This window comes from Pezoporus flaviventris, unplaced genomic scaffold (assembly GCF_033815535.1).
Source record: "Pezoporus flaviventris isolate CSIRO_AGI_PZ_B2104156 unplaced genomic scaffold, CSIRO_AGI_Pfla_v1 ptg000213l, whole genome shotgun sequence".
In the NCBI taxonomy this organism is placed as follows: Eukaryota; Metazoa; Chordata; class Aves; order Psittaciformes; family Psittacidae; genus Pezoporus; species Pezoporus flaviventris.
The window spans coordinates 7116183-7137833 of NW_026892761.1; the positions used below are offsets into that span (position 1 = coordinate 7116183).

The window sequence follows — 21651 nt, forward strand, 5'->3', positions numbered from 1 at the left end:
TGAGGGTGGTTTTTTGAAGGCTGAGAGGAATGGAAATAAAGTGCTGTGGGCTACAGAGTAATCACTGCTGTTGCGTATTAATAGCAGGAGGGTCAGGTATTCTGATGCAGAAGGCTTTGGGACAAGGGGCTGAGACCCACCATGAGCACCTCTTCCTGCTGAACATCTGTAGGTCTCTGGAAGGTAAGGCTGTGTTCATGGGACTGATCCTTTTTGTCTCATCTGCCCTTGCGTTCTGTGTCCTTTTCTTTGTGGTTAGAAGTGTGATGGTGTCAGGCCAAATGGAACTCAATTTGCGCAACTGAGAGCAATCTTCTGTAAATCATGAAAGAACTTCTTATTCCAGTCACTACTGCACATGAACAGCTACAAGAACTTTCCATCTGAAGAACAGTGCTTCAGTAGACTTCCTCTTTCCACCCCTGAAGCTTTTGGGGGTATTTGCACAGAGTACTGGACTTAAAACCAGGAGATGAGTGGCATGGGATGACTCATGCTCAAAACCAGATGCATTTGACTTTGGAAAACTGACTTCAGTTCTAGCCCTTCCTCTTTAAAGTTTTATATTGCACGACCTTTTAAATGAAATGTCGAGCTTCCTTTTTAACTGACGGGATCTCTGCAGTGTGACTGTGAGTGTGATTCAAGAAGGAGTTTCGTAACTATCAATCCCTGTGTTCATCCGCTGCCTTCAGTTCTCATGACATCACTGGCTTCAAGTTCCTCATAGCATAGTAATTCCTTTTGTGAGTGGTTCTGCTTTCTCCAGCATGGAGATCATCCTATTGTATTATTATTGACATATTCTGAAACCGTGCTAACACTAGTGTTACATGGTTCCTGCAATAACCAGTAACAAAGGTTTTGGGGGAAAGTACAAAAAGCCTGTAACATGGCCAGTTGTACGATGTTTCTCTCCAATGGCCTTCTCTACCGAAGGCCATCTGATTTCCATTGAAGTCAGGTTCATATTCTGGAAGTGATCTTAGAAACTTTTTGGGGGGGGGGGTCACTTTAGATGTCCTAGCAACTGCTGTAGCCAAATTAAAAAAAACAACCCCCCAAAAAAACCAACCAAAACCCTAAACCACTTTTATCCTATGTTGCCGAGAAGAGTATGCCTCTTAGGCTTGGCTTTGATGCTGAGGTCCAGGCACGCATAGCCTCCAGGATTTTGGATTTTATTGGTGTCCATTACGTTCAGAAATGAAGCGCTGTGTGCTAGCTGGATTTTTTTCAGGAGGCAGCAGGTTGCCTGTTGCTGTATCTCGGTCCCTCATTTTATTACCACCCAATCCTCACTCCAGTTCTTTTTTGTTAGTTGAAAACATGCTCCAGAAATGTATTATGCTTTTTAAATTGTCTGTGTTTTTGGGATGTACATGGGTAACTTGGCTTCTTTTCATTTTCTCTGTGCATCTCCTAGGACTCCCTTATTCTTTCAGTACCTTTAGACATTGTAGCATCTTTAAACAGATCCAGTATTTGGCAGTGAGGTAACAGCCAGTTCTCTGTTCCCAGAACAGCAAATTACCAGTTTCAGATCCTTAAATATGGGACGTTGGTATTTGAATCTATGGAACTCTTCAAGGCTGGGAGTAGTGTGTATGTGCACTTACACATATATGCTTAAGTATAAAGCTTTTGTATCAGAATGCCTTTGTATCATTCCATTTCCGTAATGAAGCATTTCATCCGCTTCCTTTCTTAAAAAAGGGGACACTTCGTTTCAAATGTGTTAACGTTGTGAAAGGAAACAGTGTAGATTAGTGCTGCTGCTAATTTAGCCCAGCATTTACAGCAAAAATGCCTGAGGGTCTTCTGGTTTCATTTGCATTTTGCTGTCCTTATAATATGAATCCTAAGTGCTGGGTTTTTGTTATTTTTTCTCTTTTTTTAACACATAAAAGAAATAACATGTAGGCTCTGTGGGAAATGTGGTTAGAGATCTAGAAGGCCGTTTTTCCTAGTCCCCTGGTTTTGTCTCTTGTTAATCCTGTACAGTCAGTACAGAAGAAAAATAAACCCCTGCAAAATACGAAGTCACCAACCTAGTGTCAGAGATGGAATTTATGAAAACACCCATTTTAGCTGCCTCGTGTTTGAGATATTAGACTGTGGCAGTCAAGATCATATTCTCCAGGCTGCATTCTTCATAAGCAGAAATACTGGCAGCCATGTGTTAAGTTATAAAAAGATAGCAGCTGATGTCAGGGCTTATTTCAGAGAGGAGCCATTTCAGAATACTGTACTAATTTTGAGCAGGTACATGTAAAATAGAATTCTTCCCTTGACATGTAGCTTTCTGTGTAAACTGATACAGAGCTGGATAGTAGGGTAGAGAAAGATGAACAAATAATAAGCTGCAGTATATAGCACACTTAAAAAGAAATTGTCAGCAATGTACATGATTATTTGTGCAAAACTGAGAGGAAGAGAAAACCAGTTCAGTTTGGCCTCTGTGTTAGGGATTTTTGAGCTGGTACAAAATCCTCCTGCTCTGATGTTGGAAAGTTACCACGGTTTGAACCAGAGCCTTAGCTAATTCAGAGCTACTCATAGAGGAGAGCCCAACCTTTCTATGCAAGTGATCTGTATATCACAAGCAGCCCTCCAAATGCACTGACTTTATGTGTGCAGAAACCTGTTCTCTGGTAATACTGGGTGTGGATCAACACCATGCACAAATATAGCTGTATCTGGACAGAAAACTTAATTCTGAACTCTGCTTCATTTGGTTGACAGTATTTAGCAAAATTAATGCCATCCACTGAAAGAGCATGAATTTAACTCCATAATTTCTTTTTAATGGTTATTTTTTAGTGGCCTCTGGGCTAGGTTCACATATTCATTTCATGCACAATGTCTGTCTTAGAATTACTTAAACTTATTATGCCATTGAAATACCAGTTCTATAATAAATACGTTCCATAGGTTTTCATTAATTTCAGTTAAATCAAAGAGCTTCACCCTGAATTTTCTAGCTCTATGATTTTTTGCATACTTACACAGTATTTACTTACAATGTGCAGTTCAGTTTCTACAGATTGGGATTAATGTCCAAGGACAGCAGAATTCTCATTAAAACTTCTGAAATTGTCTAAAACAAAGAAATAGTCTCAGCCTGGAAGAAAAGTGCATATAACAGTTCAGCCATCAGTGCACCAGCCAGAACTCTCTCTCTATACGTATATCCGCTTTAGCTGAGCATGTGAATTGGGTACAAATAACTTTCACCATTTGCAGCTTTATGACATCTTGTTGATAAGATAAAGATGTAGGTGATCTTGGATAAGTCACCACTCCATGTGTGTGTTTGAAGCCAAGGGAGGTAGACAAGGGTTTTTTTTCTATCACAATGTTTTTTAATTGCTGCTGAGTCACAAGTAGAATGGATAATTTCAGTGTTATTGGGAGCAATTGCTCCATGAGGAATGTAAAAGCATAATCTCTGGTAAATGTTCTGTTACTTTATTATGCAAACTAATGACATTTTAACACACAAATAATGTTAGGTTTGTATTCTGATAACTTTAAATTCAGCTCTTAATTTGAAGCCCAAAGTGTTTTCTGTCCAGAACTCCTATACGTGAGATACAGTCTTTGGGGTCTTTGTCTTAAAATAACTAATGGTATAATGATATTAGATGGATTAATATCTGAGGCTTTTTTTTTCTTGTTTGTTTGTTTCAGGACATCAGGCATGAAGCCAGTGACTTTCCATGTAAAGTGGCCAAACATCCCAGAAACAAAAATAGAAATAGGTACAGAGATGTCAGCCCCTGTAAGTACGCTTTCTTTTCCATTGTTTGATGGTTGGCCTCTAATGACTTCTTGTAACAGCTAAATGTTCTTTGTAAGGACAAAATTTCTGTTAGGGGGATATGCATCCGAAACAATTCTTTTTGTTAATATCTTTTTGAGATAGATGTCACAGGATGCCTCTATATTCATAGGATTGTGCTAGAGCACCATGCAGTAGGTTCTGTATTAGTGGGCACAAATCTGAAGAAAGGAACTTACTTTGCCTCTGAATTCTTGTGCTAGGGAAGAATGGTGACTGAAGTAGCATTAATAAGATGGCAAGTATCCTTTCTGTGTCAGTGTACTTACTAGAGCATCCTTCTAGTCAGTATAAGAATCTAGAGATTCTTATAGATTCTATAAGAATATATATATTAGAATATATAGAAGAATCTCTGTTAGAATATATATAAGAATCTGTAGATTCTTTTAGAGCATCTTCTAGTCAATAGAAGCATAACTGCTTCTGTTGGGAGAGGGGAAACAGTCTTGCATAAAATACATGACTTCTAGAAAGAAGTCTAAGCTAATTAGAACAGGGGCCATTAGCAAAGGTGGTACTACTAGTGAGACTTGTGTTTCTGAAATAATTTTTGTTACATATTCTGGTGCCAAGTACATCCTTGAGCATGTTTTCTCTGTGCAAGGCACAATTTGGTGTTGCAGCATGTCCTCCTTTTTATGATCCCACGTACAAAGGCAGTAACGCAGAGCATGCCAGGCATAGGGAAGTCTGAACTTCCGGGGTGCAAGAGAGGCTGCAACAAACAAAACATGCGGAGTGCAACGAAGTGCAGGACAGTAGTTTAATGGTCAGCAGATAATGTATTAGACACTAAAGAAAGTTCACAGCTGGCTCAATAAACTGCTGCCTTTGTGCTGTGTGACAGTGCCTGTTCTGGCTCTTCATTCCCTCTTCAAGGGTGCAGCACTGCCACCTGATTTAAATGTGGAGTTTCTATAGGCTCTACCACTTGGCAGATGTCTGCTGTTCAAAGACAAGAGTATTATTGTATATCAGAAAACTTCCTCTTAGTAGTTGAAAGTTCCTGAAGTCTTGGGGCAGTTGACTGGGAATAGTAGTGTTGCACATGGTTTGCTTTACTAAGCAGTTCTAATATTTGGGGTTGTGAGTAACAAATAGTTGCTCTTTGCCTTTAGATAATACTGCTTCCAGTCTGCTTGGCTTTCTTGCAAAATGTGGGAACTTGTGTGTGTGTGTTGGTATTTTGGTTTATTTTAATTCCAAGTGGAGCAAGCTGAGACTAACAAGAGAGCAATGAAATTACCTCTTCTGGAATTCTTGGGTTTTGTTCATTCTGCATGAAGGTGTGGTTGGGTTGGGGTACAGTAGCTGAGTGTCTGTAAGAAAAATAAGTCTGTGTTCTGTTTGTTCAATGTATGTTTAGGCAAACCTTTAACAACCTTGAACAAGATGGGTTTGAATGTTTAAGCTGCAAAAGATAAGCAGTTGTGTAATGAGATTTATTTAAAAACAGTAACTTGATAACTGTACAAATAGGTCAGTGTGATCTGGTTTGCAAATTACCATTGAGATTACTTCAAATACTTCCATTCTTGCAATGTATTCTTGGAAGATGAAGTGCAACATCTGTTTGTTACTGCCCTGCTGTAGCACTGTTCTTGAGGGACCTGTATTGTATTTCCAGTTACAAGCACCAGCAAACACTTCTGTGCTATCTGTCATTAAACTCTTTAGGCTTTTTTGATCCTAACATCTGATGAGGTTGTGCATGGATTGTGCTGTGTTGCATAGACATTAACCAGTGTTTTCTAATTATGCTGCAGTTGATCACAGTCGAATTAAGCTAAACCAAGGTGACAATGACTATATCAATGCTAGTTTGATAAAAATGGAAGAGGCCCAAAGGAGCTACATCCTTACCCAGGTAATTGCTGGTAGTGAACAATAAAAATCTCATGGTGATTGGAGTCGGTTTTCGTGGGTTTTCTTTAGCCTTATTGTGTTTGTTTTCTTTATTGTAAGGCTACTTAAGTGCTTATTGACATCTGTGTGCATACGTAAGCATGCACATAGAACAGATTTATAGAAGTGCTGCAGATTCCTTCTTGCTTCCTGTCAGCTCAGACTGACTTTTTGTGGAGTGTTTTAGCCACTTTCTATATTTGACTTTAGACCCATTGAGGCTACAAACTAACATACTTCTACAAATCTGCTTGTTGGCTTATGACGAGCAGCATTTAGATGTGATTGAAATGAATCATGCTTCTACATGGAACACCACCAACACAGTGGTTTCATACCACTGGTCTTAAGTGGCCTGTTACATTCTCTGAACAGAGGTAAAGCTCAAGGGAGGGCTTCACATTTACAGAACTGTATTTATGAATGTAAAGATGTTCAAAACCTGTATGAGATAACATACTTTAACTATAACAGGTATTTGAGTACTTGGGGCAGAAGTTAACTAAAATATATTAGGGAATCTTCTGTTCCAAATCAGCAGAATGCTCTATCATGTGTTTCTTGTTAAACATCCTTCTGAAAGTGGTGGTTTTGTAGCAGTTACAAATAACGTACCTACTGATACCACAACTTCCAAAAGGCTTAAGTTGGGCAGTTCAGATGCTTGTACCTTTAATGCGAGAGAGGAAAGCTATTAATACTGACTTCAGTGATGGGAATTTGGGGGGGTGGAAGCGGCTGGTTTTCACTGAATCTGTGAATTCCACACCTATTTATATAACAGATTTAAAAATACACGGGTAGCCTGTCATCTTCTTCTGAGAGCCAGCAACTGTGCCAAAACTCTTGTTTGTCCTAAATGTTCAGTTTGCTGGAAACTGTTCTGGTCTTTAATCTTGCCTTGTTTTTTACCTCCTTCCATGCTTTAGACAAAAGTGGGCTGGCATTAATATTTTCAAACAGCAGCTCTTCCTTCCTGTTTCTAGAGAATAAAGATAAATCTTCTAAGGAAGAAGTGTTTGCTATGAAAATGATTCTGTGCACACAGCTCTTACTCCACTTAGGAAAAGGGAGGTTGATCATAGGGTCGAATGGTATGCGGAATAGTCAAATGTGAAGCTAAGCTGTTACTAGTTTTCTGTTCTGATCTAGAATTTAATGGATTTGAGTGGCTTTATTTAAATCCAGTCATTCTTCCTGAGGACCCTGACCTGCAGTTCTGCTTAAGCAAAGTGACGCATAGCACATACGAGAAGCACAATGATACTATGCTGGCTTGTGTTGCCCAAAATTCAGAGCAATGGTTTTGGAGTAGGAAATACCAAAGGAACATAGCACAAACACACAGTTACAACAACATCTACTTTGTGAGTAGATAGTAGTCTTTAAAAGGAGTTGGCTTTGCTTCAGTCACAAAGCAGATCAATGAAGATTCTAGAAAACCATATAATTTGTTACTGATCTGGCATTGTTTCAGTCTTTTGAATGTCCATTCAGTCAAGTAATTTTCAAGTGTTATGAATAACAGTGATGAATAGAAGAATAGCCTAACATAGGTGTTAATTCAGCTCTTAGTCAATGAGGTTCTATTTCCCCATTGCTTTGTGCACCTTTCCTAAGAAGATTCTCAGCATTTTTCACTCCCAGTTCTGTTCTCGCAAGTGAGACTACTTCTCTCTTCCTGTTTTATATGGGGGGGAAAGATTAACAATGCTTTCATGGGTAAGCTCATAGTGAGAAAATGGAACTTAAACCTGTATCACTGCATTTTTTTACAGTTCAAAATGAGAAGTTGCTTGTTACTTGTCGAAATTTATTGCCTAGCGCAGTAACTTCTAGTGGGGAACGTTGCACTGACATTAACAGAAAATAATGCTTATTTCTGGGGATTCTGTCTCTGCAGGGACCTTTGCCAAATACTTGTGGTCACTTTTGGGAGATGGTTTGGGAACAGAAAAGCCGTGGTGTTGTCATGTTGAACAGAGTGATGGAAAAGGGATCTGTAAGTACTTTTAATTCTAGCTATGTGTTCAGTGCATGGTTTTTCTTTATTAAAAAAAAAACAAACAAAACCCAAGCAATCAAAACAACAATAAAAACCAACCCAAAGAATGGGGTGGGGTAGGAAGGAAATGACTGTAAGTTATATTATCTAAGAAATTATGCCTAGAATTGAATATCCAGCGAACCAATCTTAGCACAGTCAGAAAATGACGGTTTGTAATTGTAGGTCCTGATTTTTCCTGAATTTGTTCTCTATTGCTACCCTAGGTATCTGAATGTAGTTCTTTCCAGTGTACACAGATTGTACCTGTCAAAGGCCATTTGCAGCAAGTGTTCATTCACAAGCATTATGAAATGGTTTTGAAGTAGCTAGAGAGGCACTTTGACTCCAGGCTTCCTTCATGCAGTAAGAGCTCTGATTATTAAAGGTACCTCTAAAGCACACTGTATCTCTACCATTGTTGTTGTTTTACAAAATTCGTAAGAGGGCTTAGGAGAATGGAAGTAGGATTGGAAGCACTTCACCTGGTATGTCCTGGTGATGTGGAACCAGCTGTTAAGCCTATGCTTTACTCACTGTGACAAGTGTGGTGGTCTAAGGTCTGTCCAGACCTTTCAGGAAGTTGACATTGGACAAGACAGGCAGAAGGTGAAGGGAAACAAGAGATGAACAAACAGTTGAGGTTAATTTTGAAGTAATTTACCTTCAGATAGAAAAAAGGTTTTGCTTCCTCTGGCACATCGAGTAGATGCTGTCTTGAGAGGAAATGCCTCGCCCTTTCTCATGGTGATGACAGGAACCACCAGGCATGGTTTTCATCCTTGGGTCAGAGTTCTGCCTCTATGCTAATTCCACATCTGCCGTCCTTAAAGTGGACTTGGCAGCTGTGCTGACTTCAGACAAAAGCAATTTTAAAGACTGATAGAAATGCACAATTTAAAGTTGAATGCTACAGTGTAGTCAGCATAAAGACACTTTGGAGGAGGGGTAGCGGGTTCATTGGGCATTCACCAGTGATAACTGGGTGGTACATGCTTCAGCGTAATTGGGAAAGAATTCCCAATAATCAGGAAAATTCTTGTGCAATGAGTAGTGTTCTAATAAACTGCAGCCTTGAATTTTTAGAGTTTTGCTTTTTTCTGTAGTGCAAGTGAAATTTAATCTTCAAAAGAGTTGCAGTAACCATATTTTCAATAGTTTCTTCCTTTCCAACCATTCCCCCTCATTCTCTGCACTGCCAGTAGTTCTGAACAAAATGAATTACTGAGATCCCTCAGGGCAGGCTGCTACAATTCTCAGCAAGCATCAGTGGGGGGCCTACACAGTGGAGCACAACAAAATATTGTTTGCAGACACATTTGGTGGAGAAATGAGACACAAAGCCAGTGGCTGTCTCTTTAACATCAATAAGAGAAAAAGTGCAGAGAATTATAATGCATTCTACACCCTGAGAAACTAGAGAATGGATTTTGAGTAAGAACTAGAAATACTGGAACAGAACTGGTGTTAGTCCATGAATAAATTACTGAAGAGTTTTCTTACTTATTACAATCCTGTCAGAATTCATCTTAGTCTTGAGAATGTTTTTTTTCATTGTTCCTCCATGTCAACTCTAAACCCTTATGATTTGCCCTTTAATAAAGGAGACATTAGCCATGTCCAGCAATCCATTCTGTTGCATGGTTAGCAATGGTTAGATAGTGGTCATAATCCCATTTCAGAGGTACTTAGTGGCAGAAGAAGCTGGCCACTTCACCCAGTCATGATATCCTTAGACGTAACTGTCAGAAACTTGGCTCCAGGCTTCCTATTCATGTTGCTGATGAGTTTCTTTAGTTCTTAGTTTCAATTTTTCACTGCAAAATGTGCTACTTTGCTATTTGGTTGACTCATTTCAGCTCCTAGCACGTAGCAGGCTTTACAAAAGTCAGCTCTCTGTGATACTTTACTGAGAAAATTGAAATTCAGTCAGAAGTACGTAATGGGAACGTTTGCTGAATGCAGGGTTTTTGTTTGCCTCTTTACTTCTAAACTGTGCCATGCAAAATCCAAATGATCTCACTGCTATTTTTATTTCTGTGGTAAGTGAATGGAGTAACCCAAAATCTCATCTGATGTTACACTTGCAAATTAGCAGTGGTGTCATTCTCTATATGTAGCTTCTTCGTGGAATACATAATGCTTTTCACAGTATGTTCTGCTCTTGCTAGCATCTATCTCTTCTTTTGAAATTAAAATGTTTGACATGAGGGTAATAAATAAAATGCAGAGTAGACCGCAACTCAGATGTTGGCAGAGTGTTGAGAGAGCTTTTATACCTAGACAGTTATTAGATTTGTGGTTTTGTTTGTTCTGACACAAGCTAAAACAGATAATGGCGTTGGTGATTTTGATTAGATTCCATAAGTCACACTTCTGAGCTTATGTGTAGAAGGAAGAGAGCTCTACCTAAACAGACCTGTCCTCCGTCCTCAATTCAGTCAGGGTCAAAATCATTTGACTCATACAAGAGGTTCAGTGGAGATGTGGTTCTGCAGTACAAAGGAAGACTGTTGTTCTTCATGCTAGAACTGGTTCTCCATATCATAAAAGCAGATGGAGAAATTATCTCATAAGAAAATGTTATATTTAAGGATGTTTATTCCTTGCCTTTTACACAAACATAAATTATATATAAATGTCTCCTATTTGTTTTTAGGTCAAGTGTGCACAGTACTGGCCACAGAAGGAGGAGAAAGAAATGTTTTTTGAAGATACAAACTTGAAACTAACATTGATATCTGAAGATATAAAATCCTATTACACAGTACGACAGCTAGAATTGGAAAACCTTACAGTAAGTACAGAAACTAGCACCAGTCAGGTTCTTCAGTCCCTCTGAGGTGAGATTCGCCTCCTCATCAACAAGGCCTCGAAAAAAGACGGTTGTGAATTATAGCAGATTTTGGTCTGGAATTGGTGATTCTGCATGAGGTTGTTCTTCAGCCTCTGGTTTGTGTGTTGTGGAAATGAAACTCCTGAATATTTATGAAACGTATCTGGGGAAACTACAGTCATTTTCATGTCTCAGCTGTGCACCGAGTGTGAAGGTCAGTTTGTCACTGCCTTTCAGAGAACCCTTTATAAAATCACTTAGCAGATGTTCTAGTGCTGTTGTGTTATAGCTGAAATAATTGCTTCTCATGTTAAGGTACATGTTTGCATGTGTCTGGTTCTGAGGTTTATTTGTAGGGCTTTTTTGACTTAAATCTTCAGGTTTTGCATTGATGGTCTTTGTCAGAAAGCAGGAGCTGTTTTAGTCCTGGTCCTGCAATAAGCTGTATGGAGCTCAATACAAGGATCAGACCACTGGCTTTAAGAGAAATACTCTTTATTTTCTTTTTTCCTTTTCTTTTTTTTCTTCCTCTTTTTCCTTTTTTCATGTTCTTTCATTGTCATCTTTTTGCTCCTTCTTTTGTCTTTTTTTTCTTCCTCCTCTTTCATATTTTTCTTCTCTTGTGCAACCCCAAAATGAAAGTATACATGCTGTTTTCCACCCTTCCTCTTCTCTTCAACACTGCCCTGTATTAGAGCAGTGAGAGCTAATCTGAAGCTCCTTGGGGAGGCTGGCTAAGGAAGAGCACCATTCACTTCCCCTGAATGCAGGTCACTGAAGATAATGTCTTAGGTCCTTGATGCTGGGCTAGGTGTATATGTTGGGATATGCTAGCCTGCATTCTGTTGTGCGCTGCTCACTCCTGGGAGACACAATTATTCCTTTGCTCATCTGTTAGCATCTCACATGCTTCATTTTGCCAGGAGGCATGACAGCAGATACAAATTTGATCAAATTATGCCTGAGCAAGGATTTAGTTGATGTAGTTTGTGGCGTCTTAACTACGGTGTCTGCCATAGACATGTTTGAGGGCTGTAGCTCAGTACTTCAGGAGGCTGTGAGCACCAGTGGGTTAGTAGTCTTAGAAAAAGTATTCAAGTTGGGAACAAACCTGTAAAGAACCATCTGTGATAACATGAGGGCTTTTATAACTTGAGGTACTTCATTTTGAGAAATCTTCAAATGATGTTCTGTGATTAGGAACTGGAAGGCAGTGCCAGCTGTCTTGTGGTGATCCTGAACTCTACTGGATAAACTGAACTATGTTAGGAATTAGTAAATTTACTGATCCAATTTCCTTTGCTTAGAATGGAGACCTTCACAGAGATAATTCCTTGTCATTAGTTCCTGAGCTGTGCAGCTATAAAAGCTCCCTCAGACTGGTGGAACTTTGTCAGTTGAATTTAAGCCAGCTGTTCTAAAGATGTAGTGACAGCCATGAAGTCTGAGTAGCGCACAAAGCTGAGCGGGCACATGCTTCCATTCCATGGGAGTCAGAGTTATTTTCAAAGGGAGTAGCTAAAATTTTTCCAAAGGAACACAATTTGAAACTGCTTTGAAGGTAAAAGGGTTTGAAGCTGAATGTCTAAATATATAAGTGACTGTTTCCTAGGGAAATCCATGAGGAATTGTATTTGCTGCTTAGAACTTGTGATAGGTACCTGTGCTTTGAATACCCATGACTCGTGTATCCAAGCTAAAAGACTTCCTAAATACTGTTTTTACAGACACAGGAAACCAGAGAGATTCTGCACTTTCATTATACTACGTGGCCTGACTTTGGCGTCCCGGAGTCACCTGCTTCATTCCTCAATTTCCTGTTCAAAGTGCGGGAATCTGGCTCCCTTAACCCGGAGCATGGGCCCATTGTGGTGCACTGCAGCGCTGGAATCGGGAGATCCGGAACTTTCTGTTTGGTTGATACATGTCTTCTACTGGTAAGAACTACTTATTCCAGATTATGTGCTATGTCTCTAGAGTTAGGGTTTGTTGTGGGTTTACGAAGAGCTGTGGTATGTTCTGTGCAGTATTTTGCATGCTATTCCCCATTATCTTGTTCATATTCTGGTTTGGAAGTGTATTCCAAGGCAGATTTTGTTCCTGACTGGCCATATTGAGTGTGGGGAAAAAGAGTCTCTAGTTTTAGTGTGATTCACAAAGATGGGCTTTGCCCTCCTGGTTTAAAAAAATCACTGATGTCTGCTAAGTAACAGCATGGACTATCCTGGAACAATGTAAAATAAATCTAATGCATTTCCTTTTACAGAGTCAGCTTTGCCTTAGGCAGGAGGAAATTGTCCTGACTTCAGGATAAAAGTGCAGTTCCCTTGGCTTTATTCTGTCCCTGTGTGAGAGCAGTCATACAAAGAAGTCAGGCCTAGGTTAAAATGTCCTGGGTGGGGTTTTTATTTCCTAATTATATTTTCAAAACAAAAAGGCCAAAAGGGGGAAATATACAACATCTTGAGGCCAAGTGGCTGTCTTTTTAGAGACCCAATACATAGCTGCTGCTGCCGGTCTTGCATGAGTTTATTAACTCGATAATATGAAGGGTAATGTGGAGGTCCTCCTGCAAAATGAGTCATTGAGCATCTCATCGGAGCATAAAGCTTGTTTCAAATTTTTATCTTCAGATGGACAAGCGGAAAGATCCTTCTTCTGTGGACATTAAACAGGTCCTCCTGGAGATGAGGAAGTACCGCATGGGGCTCATACAGACAGCAGACCAGCTCCGCTTCTCTTACCTAGCTGTTATTGAAGGGGCAAAATTCATTATGGGAGACGCTTCAGTGCAAGTGAGTCCTATTGCCTGCACAGCCTGTTTTAACTCGAGAGGATACGTGGGATGAGCAGAGTAGAGAAACCTTTACGTTTCATGCTTGCTTTAGCTTCAGTAGTTTTTATGGGGTTCTTAAATACAGTGCTTTACAGTTTGTCACGATCTACAGTGTGGTATGTAAGAACCTTCACAAAAGTACCCATGATATAAGAGGTGGCCCTGTGTACTTTACAGCACCATAATTGGTGTGCAGACTGGCTTCACTGGCCTTGTGTTTCACTTGAGATCATAAAAACTTTCTAATATACCAGAAGTTGCAGTATCATGTTTAAATCTTCTAAGCTTGTTTTATTGCAAGCAGAACTCCAGCAGCACAGATTCTATTTTGCACTATTTGAATGTTACAGAAGTAGGTGATAATTTGTGCATTTATAGTGTTGTCTGCTGGATGTAGCTGAGGTTTGGAGTGCTTGTGTCTCTGCAAGTTCCTTTTTTCCAATGCAGATGAACAGGTATAAAGACCCTGTTATAAAGGCCATGTTAAAAGTTACAGTAGCTTACGTAAAAGAAATGGAGAAAAGCTTAATAGGGCTTTTTCTTCCCTGAAGGAACAGTGGAAAGAGCTCTCCAATGAAGACCTGGACCCACCTCCTGAACATACCCCACCACCTCCCAGACCACCAAAGCGAACATCAGAAATGCACAATGGAAGGATGCATGAACACACAGAATTCCTTCCTAAACATCAAGTAGTAGAGGAAGAGATGAGGTGTTTGGTCAGCACTGTGGAAGAGACGGTTCCAGATGGCAGAGCTCATTCATCTGTGCCGCTGATCACAGACAGGTAACACATTTAGTTTCACCATTTTTAACTGTCCTAGAAGAGTGTCCAGTTGGCTTATGGAGTTGAGAGGTTGTAGGATGTTTGCTCATAAATAGCTTTTCATACAGAAGCATTTCAACAGACCTTGATCAAGCTAGTGTAATAGTTTCAGCCCATGCTCTTTTTAGTAAGGCTCTTATGCTCTTGTTCCTTTAACTCCACGCATAAGCCAGGGCTTCTTACAGGATCCTGCTAGTAAAAGAAGTGACAGCATAATGAGGTGGTTCAGTCTTGATTTACGTGCAGTATATGTTAATTTACAGAGAAGCTCTTTCACTACTCAGAGGCAGTATTAGTCATGTGGCTGAAAACTAGGCTGCCTGGCTTTAGCCACAGTCAGAAACGTGAAAGGAATTGCAGGCAAAGCTACTTTTGATGAAAGGAATAGAGTGGGCTCGTGAACAGAGGACTTTCTGCCTGTCACTGTAAGCTAAACTGTAAGGACTTGCTGTGTACGTGACAGCAGCGAAGCCGAGGCTCCTGCCTGCGTAACCGCTAGGTGTCACTCCTGATTTACCGGAGTGCTGGGGAAGGGGATGATGCCCGCATGCCCTGGTGTTGCTGGCATCCGGCATGGTAACTAGTTGTATTCAGAGCAACCAAATGAATGGAGAGTCCAGCGCTGAGTGGTTATTTCCCTCCAGTGCTGAATGTTTCTGTCTTTGTCCTTAAGCACTAGTCAAGACACTGAAATTCGGAGGAGAACTGTTGGTGAAAACCCGCGTCTCTCACCCCGCAAAGAAGAGTCAAAGAAGTCGGAGAGCTCAGAAGAGGATGATGAGAACATGATGACAACCTGGAAGCCATTTCTAGTGAATATATGCATGTTCACCTTCCTGACGGCAGGAGCTTACCTCTGTTACAGGGTGTGTTTTCATTGATGGACGTGCCAGCAAGAGAGACCCTACAGAAAACACCACCAATTCCATGGGTTTGTAATCAGCTCCTCTGAAGGAAAGCGAATGGAGGCACCTGAGCCTCGTCTCAGTGGAGGTAGATCTTAGCTTGAAAGGCCGGAACTTTGGTTAGGGCTTAAAGAGAGAATTGATGCACTAGGGTTTTATCTAGCCCTGTGGTCCCAAGAACATAATATTCTAATCTCAGGGCCTTAAAATATTCAGGAGTAAGCAGAGAAAATGCCAAATAGTCTGTTTTCCTTTTCTTCCTTTTTTTCCTCTACTTCTTTCTTTTTTTTAGACTCAATAGTAGAACTACAACACATTGTTGTTTTTAGCCTTTTTTAAAAAGCCAGTTCTTGTTCTTTTTCTTTTGTTTCAGAAAAACTAGGCACAAGTGAAACTTGCTTGTACTCTCCAAGTGTTGTAACCAAATACATGACTTATATTGACGAGTTCCCAAAAACAGAAAAAGAACCCCACATACCTGAAGAATGTACCTTTTTGGAAGGGGAGGGCACTGGGGACGGGTGTTGTGGTTGGGGTTTTTGGTTTAGGGTTTTTTTTAACTTGCTTCATCATTGCAGACTGAGTTGTGGGCAGTGCCTGTGGTATTGATATATTTAATCCTGGCATAACTGTTCTTAAAGAGCTTATTGTTTTACATGTGTTTATAGAAACAGGCTTCTGCATTTGCTCAGGGTATCCCAACATGTCAAGCTCTTTTTTTTTTTCCTTCTTTTCCTTTAATAACTGTATCCCCCTCATTGACTTTTGTTGCACTCTACTTGCACATGCGCCTATTTACATTGCACCATCCTCTGTAAAGCTGGTTTTACTTTTACATTCTGGGTTAGGAGAGGTTGAGGGGAGGGAGAGAAACAGGAAGGGAAATTCAACCAAAACGTGTCCACCAGCATCGTGCAGCTGGCATTCAGATGGACCAGTGCTTAAACCTCATCATTTGGAATGTAAAATGCAGTTTCACTCTGCTCCGTAGGAATAGCTTACTGTGAGGGCCGGGGAGGTGACGTGCTCGGAGCCACCACAGGTGATGAGCAGGAAAGCATTGCGTAAATCCAGAGCAATTAATGCTGTAGCAGCTTCCTTAAGACATAGGAAGCTCAACAGAAGCCATGTTGGTCTGTGGATGTATGGGTTGGCTCATGATGCAAACATTTGTGTGCTGCTTTGTTCAAAGCAAAGATTTAATGTACTGGCTTTAGTTCGGTTGAAGATTCACTCTTCAGCATCACGGGGCAGATGGTGCAAGGGGCAGCCCTGCACCTCTGCAGCAGGGGATGGGGATGCTGCCCCTGCGCCGCGCCCGGGACTCAAATCATGTAGAGTGCTTGTAAATAAGGATTTGGGTGCATTGGTAGAACTGTGACTGGAAGTCAGCATTGCACTAACACTTAGTCAGTGCTGTTCCTCGCGTGTTACCAAATTATCAATGGAATAATAGCAAAGGTGTCTTTGCTCGCGTCATGGCGCAGAGGAGTAAACTCACTACCGGCGGCTGTAGTGATTGAAACCATGACAGCTGATTCACAACAGTGTTACTAATCAGTTCTTCTTATTTTTAAAGTCTCTCTAGAGTGATAGCACTTAACCACCATTCTCAGTGCAAGCATCGCTATGGAGTACCTTACGTAAGTCTCTCCACTCCATATTTATTTGTGCAAAGCTGTCTGGGTGTAGCTCTTCCTTCAGTGAATAAGTTGGTGAATGGGGGGGGTTGGGGGTGGGAGTTATTTCTATTTTGTGTTTTGTTAAGCTTGCATCAAGGGCTTTTCAAAAGTACAATAATAAATCCTCAGGTAGTACTGGGAGTCAATACTTTACCTGTGAGACTGTTGGTCAGACCAGTACTTGAAAGGAGGAATGTTGTAATCAGTCAATATTTAGTTATATTATTGGAAACATGAAAAATGAGTATAGAAAAATGGTAATATATAATGGCTCATCTGTGTATTTAAGATACATTATGTGATTGCTTTGTCCCCACTATTCTCTCCCATCATCTGGTAGAATATTGTTCTAAGGCAACATTTGTACCCCATTTGTATTAAAATGCATGTAAAGTCTTCTAGTGTCCTGATTAAATACCACGTGCTTGAAAGGTGAAAGAACTTATATTTCTGCTTCCTGATGTGCCCAGAAATTATATTTGCATGACCTGATCATTAAGTGGTTGTGGTTCCAAGGGTGTTGCTGAAAGTCCCTTCGTTCAGCGCTAGACTGGTTTGGTGTTTATCGGATAACATGTACTCGCCCAATCCTTGGCATGACTTCCTACTGAATTCCTGCGTACTCAGTGTAACCCGGTTGTTCGGCATGGTTCATTTCAGCTGAGTAAGTATAGTACAGACATTCCAGAGAGTTTAGTAAGCCCTACCCACACCTCACCCAGGGCACTGGGGGCAGGCAACAGCACAGTGAGTTCACGGGCTCACTGGCTGTGCTGCCACTGGAAGAGGAGGAGATGGAAACCTCTTGTGTCAGAGCTCAGTGGCAGCCTGCTGTGACCTGCAGAGATGCAGCTCCTGCAGCAGTGGCCCCTTTGAAAAGGAAGACCTGGCACTGAAAGAACTGTCCTGTTCCCAGGAGGGAACATGCAATGTTAGGCCTGACAGGAAACCAGAGCATCCTTCCTTTGGGTGCAGAACCATTCACTTGGAAATCACTCTCACAAGAGAAAGCTTCTGCAGCTGCTAAGAAAAGAGTTCTGACCATCCCTCTTCCTGGCGTTTGCCATTTCTCCCTCTGTTCCAAACATCCCCTGTCCTAGGATAGGCTGTGGAACATCCCCCCAGCCTGGTGAGCTGTGTGTAAGGTTTATCCTACTGAACTGTATGCATTTTTGTTTCGATGTCCTGTATATGTATGTAGTAGTTTGGGTGTGTATATACAGTAGCGTTTCAAAGTGGGTGTATTGGTTAACCTGTTCTTGGAAAATGGACAAACATCCATGTTAAACTTGTTAGAAAGTTAGTGAGCTGCTCTGCTATATGCCTTAAGCAAATATTTACTCATCAGGTCTTTCTTTTTTACAGATTGCCATAGAATAAACTTTTGTAAAAAAAAAAAAAAAGAAAAGAAAACCCCAAAAAAGCTCAGTGTTTTGGTACAACAGTTGCAGGTCTCTGGGTAACCTGTACAGTTTTTCAATGATTTCCCATACGAGTTTTCAGTTCTCATTTTAGTTGTAACAATAAAACTCTTTTTTTAAAGAAGGTCCGTGCAAGTGGTGTTGCTTCCCCTCCTCCTGGGGTGAGGGCTGGCAAGGAACGGGATTTAAATGTTACTGGAAGAACTTACATGTAGGTCAGAGCTCCAGTGAGAGAGAGAGGTAAGTGAAGCAAGTGCCATGTCAGGGAGAGGATATCTGTCTCCCTGCTCTAGTCTTTCACTTTAAACAGTTAAATTTTAACCACTTTGGCCCAGGCAATCAGTGTGATAACGCAAGTGTAGTAACGCTCAAGGACAGGGTTTTCAAAGAGTTCCAGTTGTGCTGGAACTGGCTGCTGCAGTTGGCAGGCACTGGGTGGTGGACCCGTATGTCCCTAACCTGCAACTCTCACACTGCCGTGGTGGTTGGCTTATTTACCTGTTGGTTTGTATCTTTAAGGGAGGCTACAACTGGAGAAGAGGTGCTTGGAATGAGAACTGCCAAAAGTTGCGTGGAGTGGTGTTATATACAGGAGCTTTGTGCAGGCAGAAAGGTGACTGTGCTGCCCTGTCCCTTTGTAGGGACAGGGCACTGTGAGGGGGACAGGCCTGGGGCAGTGAAGAGCTTCCCAAAGTTAGAACTTCTTTTCCCTGCTTTTAGAGAAATCGGTACATTAAAAGCAAGCATCACAGCACAGGTAAGCAGCCTGGGAGGTTTTGCTCTGCTATGGTGCAGCATGACCCAAGCACTACACCCTGCTAGCCAGCCCTCCTCAGTACAGCCTCCAGCTGTGTGAGCAAGCTGCACATCTCCAAACTCAACCCCGGCAGCAGCACAGCAGCACAGCCTGTGTGAACCTGTGACAGACCGACCGCAGGAGTGGTGTGTGACACCCTGACTAGAGGTAAGATCCTCCCTTCCAGTTGGGGGTTACTGCCCTGTCTGCCTGTGCCCAGCACTGTGGAGCACTCACAGGACCTTGTCTCAAATGCTTTATTAGAACTGTAGAAAACAGGATGAAATCCAACAAATAAATACTGAATAGAAAAAGTTATGTATAAAAATATATACACACAAAAGCCAAACCCTGTCAAGTATTTTACCTGAAGCCAGGCTTCTTAGTGAGCTCACTGGAGGGTAGCCAATGCTGAGTAAGGAGCCTGACAATGCTGTATAATTATGAGAAGTTTTGACCTATGGCTAAATGAATACATTTTAAAACCAACAACAACAAACCAACTTCTCCAGCGCTGTCCATGTCTCTCAGACCTGCACAAGCCAGGTACAGTAACTGCTGAGGATCCATGTGTCAGTCCTTGCTTAGTCCCCTGTCCTAAACTGCAATGATGATGAAATTGGCTGTTAAAGTTTTCCTTATGCAACTGAACTGTACAAGGGAAGGAAACACCAAGCAATACCACCGGATAGTCTTTGATGGATGTGGCAGTTGCTGTAAATGACCTGGTGTCTGCTGGTTTCTAGATGGACTGCTGTTTCTCTCTTCTATAAGGAATAAATAGAAGACTTCACGGAAAAATAGCTCTTGAGCAGGGGCAGCTGATTCCAGTAAGGTGGGGAGTTTAACTCAACCTGGTTCCATATTCTAAGAGATCCCAGTTTTCATTTGTCCAGCACTTGGTATTTCATCATGTGCTGAGACAGTAAAGAAGTATTCCCCCCTGCTTCCTGCAGACTGCAAACGGCCCCTTTGGGAATAGATCTGTGCTTACTTAAGCAGGGCATAAGTAAACAAGGTATTGATGAACACCACAACCAGCTCCTCAGGTACCCATGTGTGGCTGTGGGAACACCATGATGTGGCTCCTCGTCTCTGCTGCTAAAACACTGTGATTTCGATTTCAGCCTCTTGCTGTACGGTGTCTCTGAGTTCACAGCAGATCCTGTCCATCTTCTCAAAGGCTTGCCGGCCCTGTTCACCTGTGGGGAAGGAGAAGACAGCCCACACTGAGGACAAGAAAGCAGCCAGAAACACTAAAACCCAGGATTCTCTGGAAATGCTGCTGTTGTGACCTTGTTCAGAACAACAAGACCTCTCAGTAGTGACAAACACATTTCTAAGGGAATAGTTTCCCCAAAACTACTCAAAGCCACCATGGAAAAAATCAGGCCTTCTGTAAACATTTCCACATGAGTAACAACTTGGAACATCACAGCTGGAAAACTTGTGTAATGCACGTGAATCTGAGTGTTTCCGAGAAGCAAGTCTGGAGATCCCCAGAACTTAAGTGTGAACTGAAGTGGCTTTGGGAAGAGGAGAAGAGGGAATCTGCTATCTCCTGAATAAACTGGACACCCTCCCCAGCACTCTGCTCAGCAGAGGCAGCCTGCGCAGCTCTCTGCCCTCAGCAGAAGCACAAGTACCAATAGCAGCACACAGGGAACACCCGTGTTTCATCACTGAAGGTCCCCTCCACTGCAGGTCTGCTGAGTCCAGGTGAATTAACAGGACATGGGCCAGTGTAAAACCACTTTGTTTGCACTCTACCCCTCCAGTATTCAGAGTGGAACCATTTGCAGAAGAGTAGGAATATCAGATGAGAAGTAAGAGTCAGTTTGTAGGTGGCTAAACAAGATTACCAGACCCAAAGAGGTCTGTTGTTCTTTTGTTATATTTAAGAGACCTTTCAGTTATCCTCACTAATCTCAGAGCTGGAAGAGGCTTTATTGTGACCTGCCAGGTTCTGATGTCCTTGTTACGACATCTAGGAGAATGTTGCTGATGCCAGGACTACTGTTAGGCAGCACCATCAGTACTACTTGCCACCTTCTTAAAAGGAAGGTTAGTGGCTCTTAAAGCACTTTATCCTACAGTGATGGCCTTGGTCCTGTTCTGCAGACTCTAACAGATCCTGTGGTTATTACATGTGGTACGAAGTTTATCTCTGTGTTTATGAAGTAGCTGCTGATAAAAGTTCCATTGTCCCAGATGTGTTCAGGCCTGTTCTGGTTCTGCACTATTTCATGTTACAGACTTACCAAAGGACAGTGTTGTTTCTCTGGCTGCATTCCTCACTTCCTCTGCTTCAGACTGGCACAGCTGGGCAACCTGCTCGATGCTCTCAACACCCTGTGTGAGAACAGAACAGTTTGCAAGAGTGGCTCTTCAGCAAGCAAGCTAAACACATCCAATACTGACTCCCACCTCTTCTTGCATCCGAGTTCTACTGTCGCCTTCCTTCCCTCCCCACTCACCCCCAGACAGATCAGTTCTGATCAGGCTTGGTAATTTAAGAAGGAATGATACTTCCTATCCTGTTTTAGGGCACAG

The 21651-nt window shown here is 41.6% G+C and overlaps 2 protein-coding genes across 10 annotated transcripts in view; one reads left to right on the forward strand and one right to left on the reverse strand.

The window, feature by feature from the left end:
- Window positions 1-18422, forward strand: part of PTPN1 (protein tyrosine phosphatase non-receptor type 1) — a 42430-nt gene extending 24008 nt beyond the window's left edge. The window contains exons 2-9 of the mRNA XM_061441622.1: window positions 3694-3784; window positions 5614-5714; window positions 7656-7754; window positions 10456-10593; window positions 12360-12569; window positions 13266-13427; window positions 14020-14255; window positions 14968-18422. Coding sequence (XP_061297606.1) covers window positions 3694-3784; window positions 5614-5714; window positions 7656-7754; window positions 10456-10593; window positions 12360-12569; window positions 13266-13427; window positions 14020-14255; window positions 14968-15175 — 1245 coding nt within the window. The 3' untranslated portion in view covers window positions 15176-18422. The remainder of the gene's footprint in view (window positions 1-3693; window positions 3785-5613; window positions 5715-7655; window positions 7755-10455; window positions 10594-12359; window positions 12570-13265; window positions 13428-14019; window positions 14256-14967) is intronic.
- Window positions 18423-19341: 919 nt separating this feature from the next.
- The window catches only part of RIPOR3 (RIPOR family member 3), a 124243-nt gene continuing 121933 nt past the window's right edge, over window positions 19342-21651 (reverse strand). For all 9 annotated transcript variants that reach the window (XM_061441616.1, XM_061441620.1, XM_061441613.1 and 6 more), the window contains 2 exons: window positions 21360-21450; window positions 19342-20300 (listed from right to left, as the gene is read on the reverse strand). In XM_061441616.1, the coding sequence (XP_061297600.1) occupies window positions 20200-20300; window positions 21360-21450 (192 nt within the window). In that variant the 3' untranslated portion in view covers window positions 19342-20199. The remainder of the gene's footprint in view (window positions 20301-21359; window positions 21451-21651) is intronic.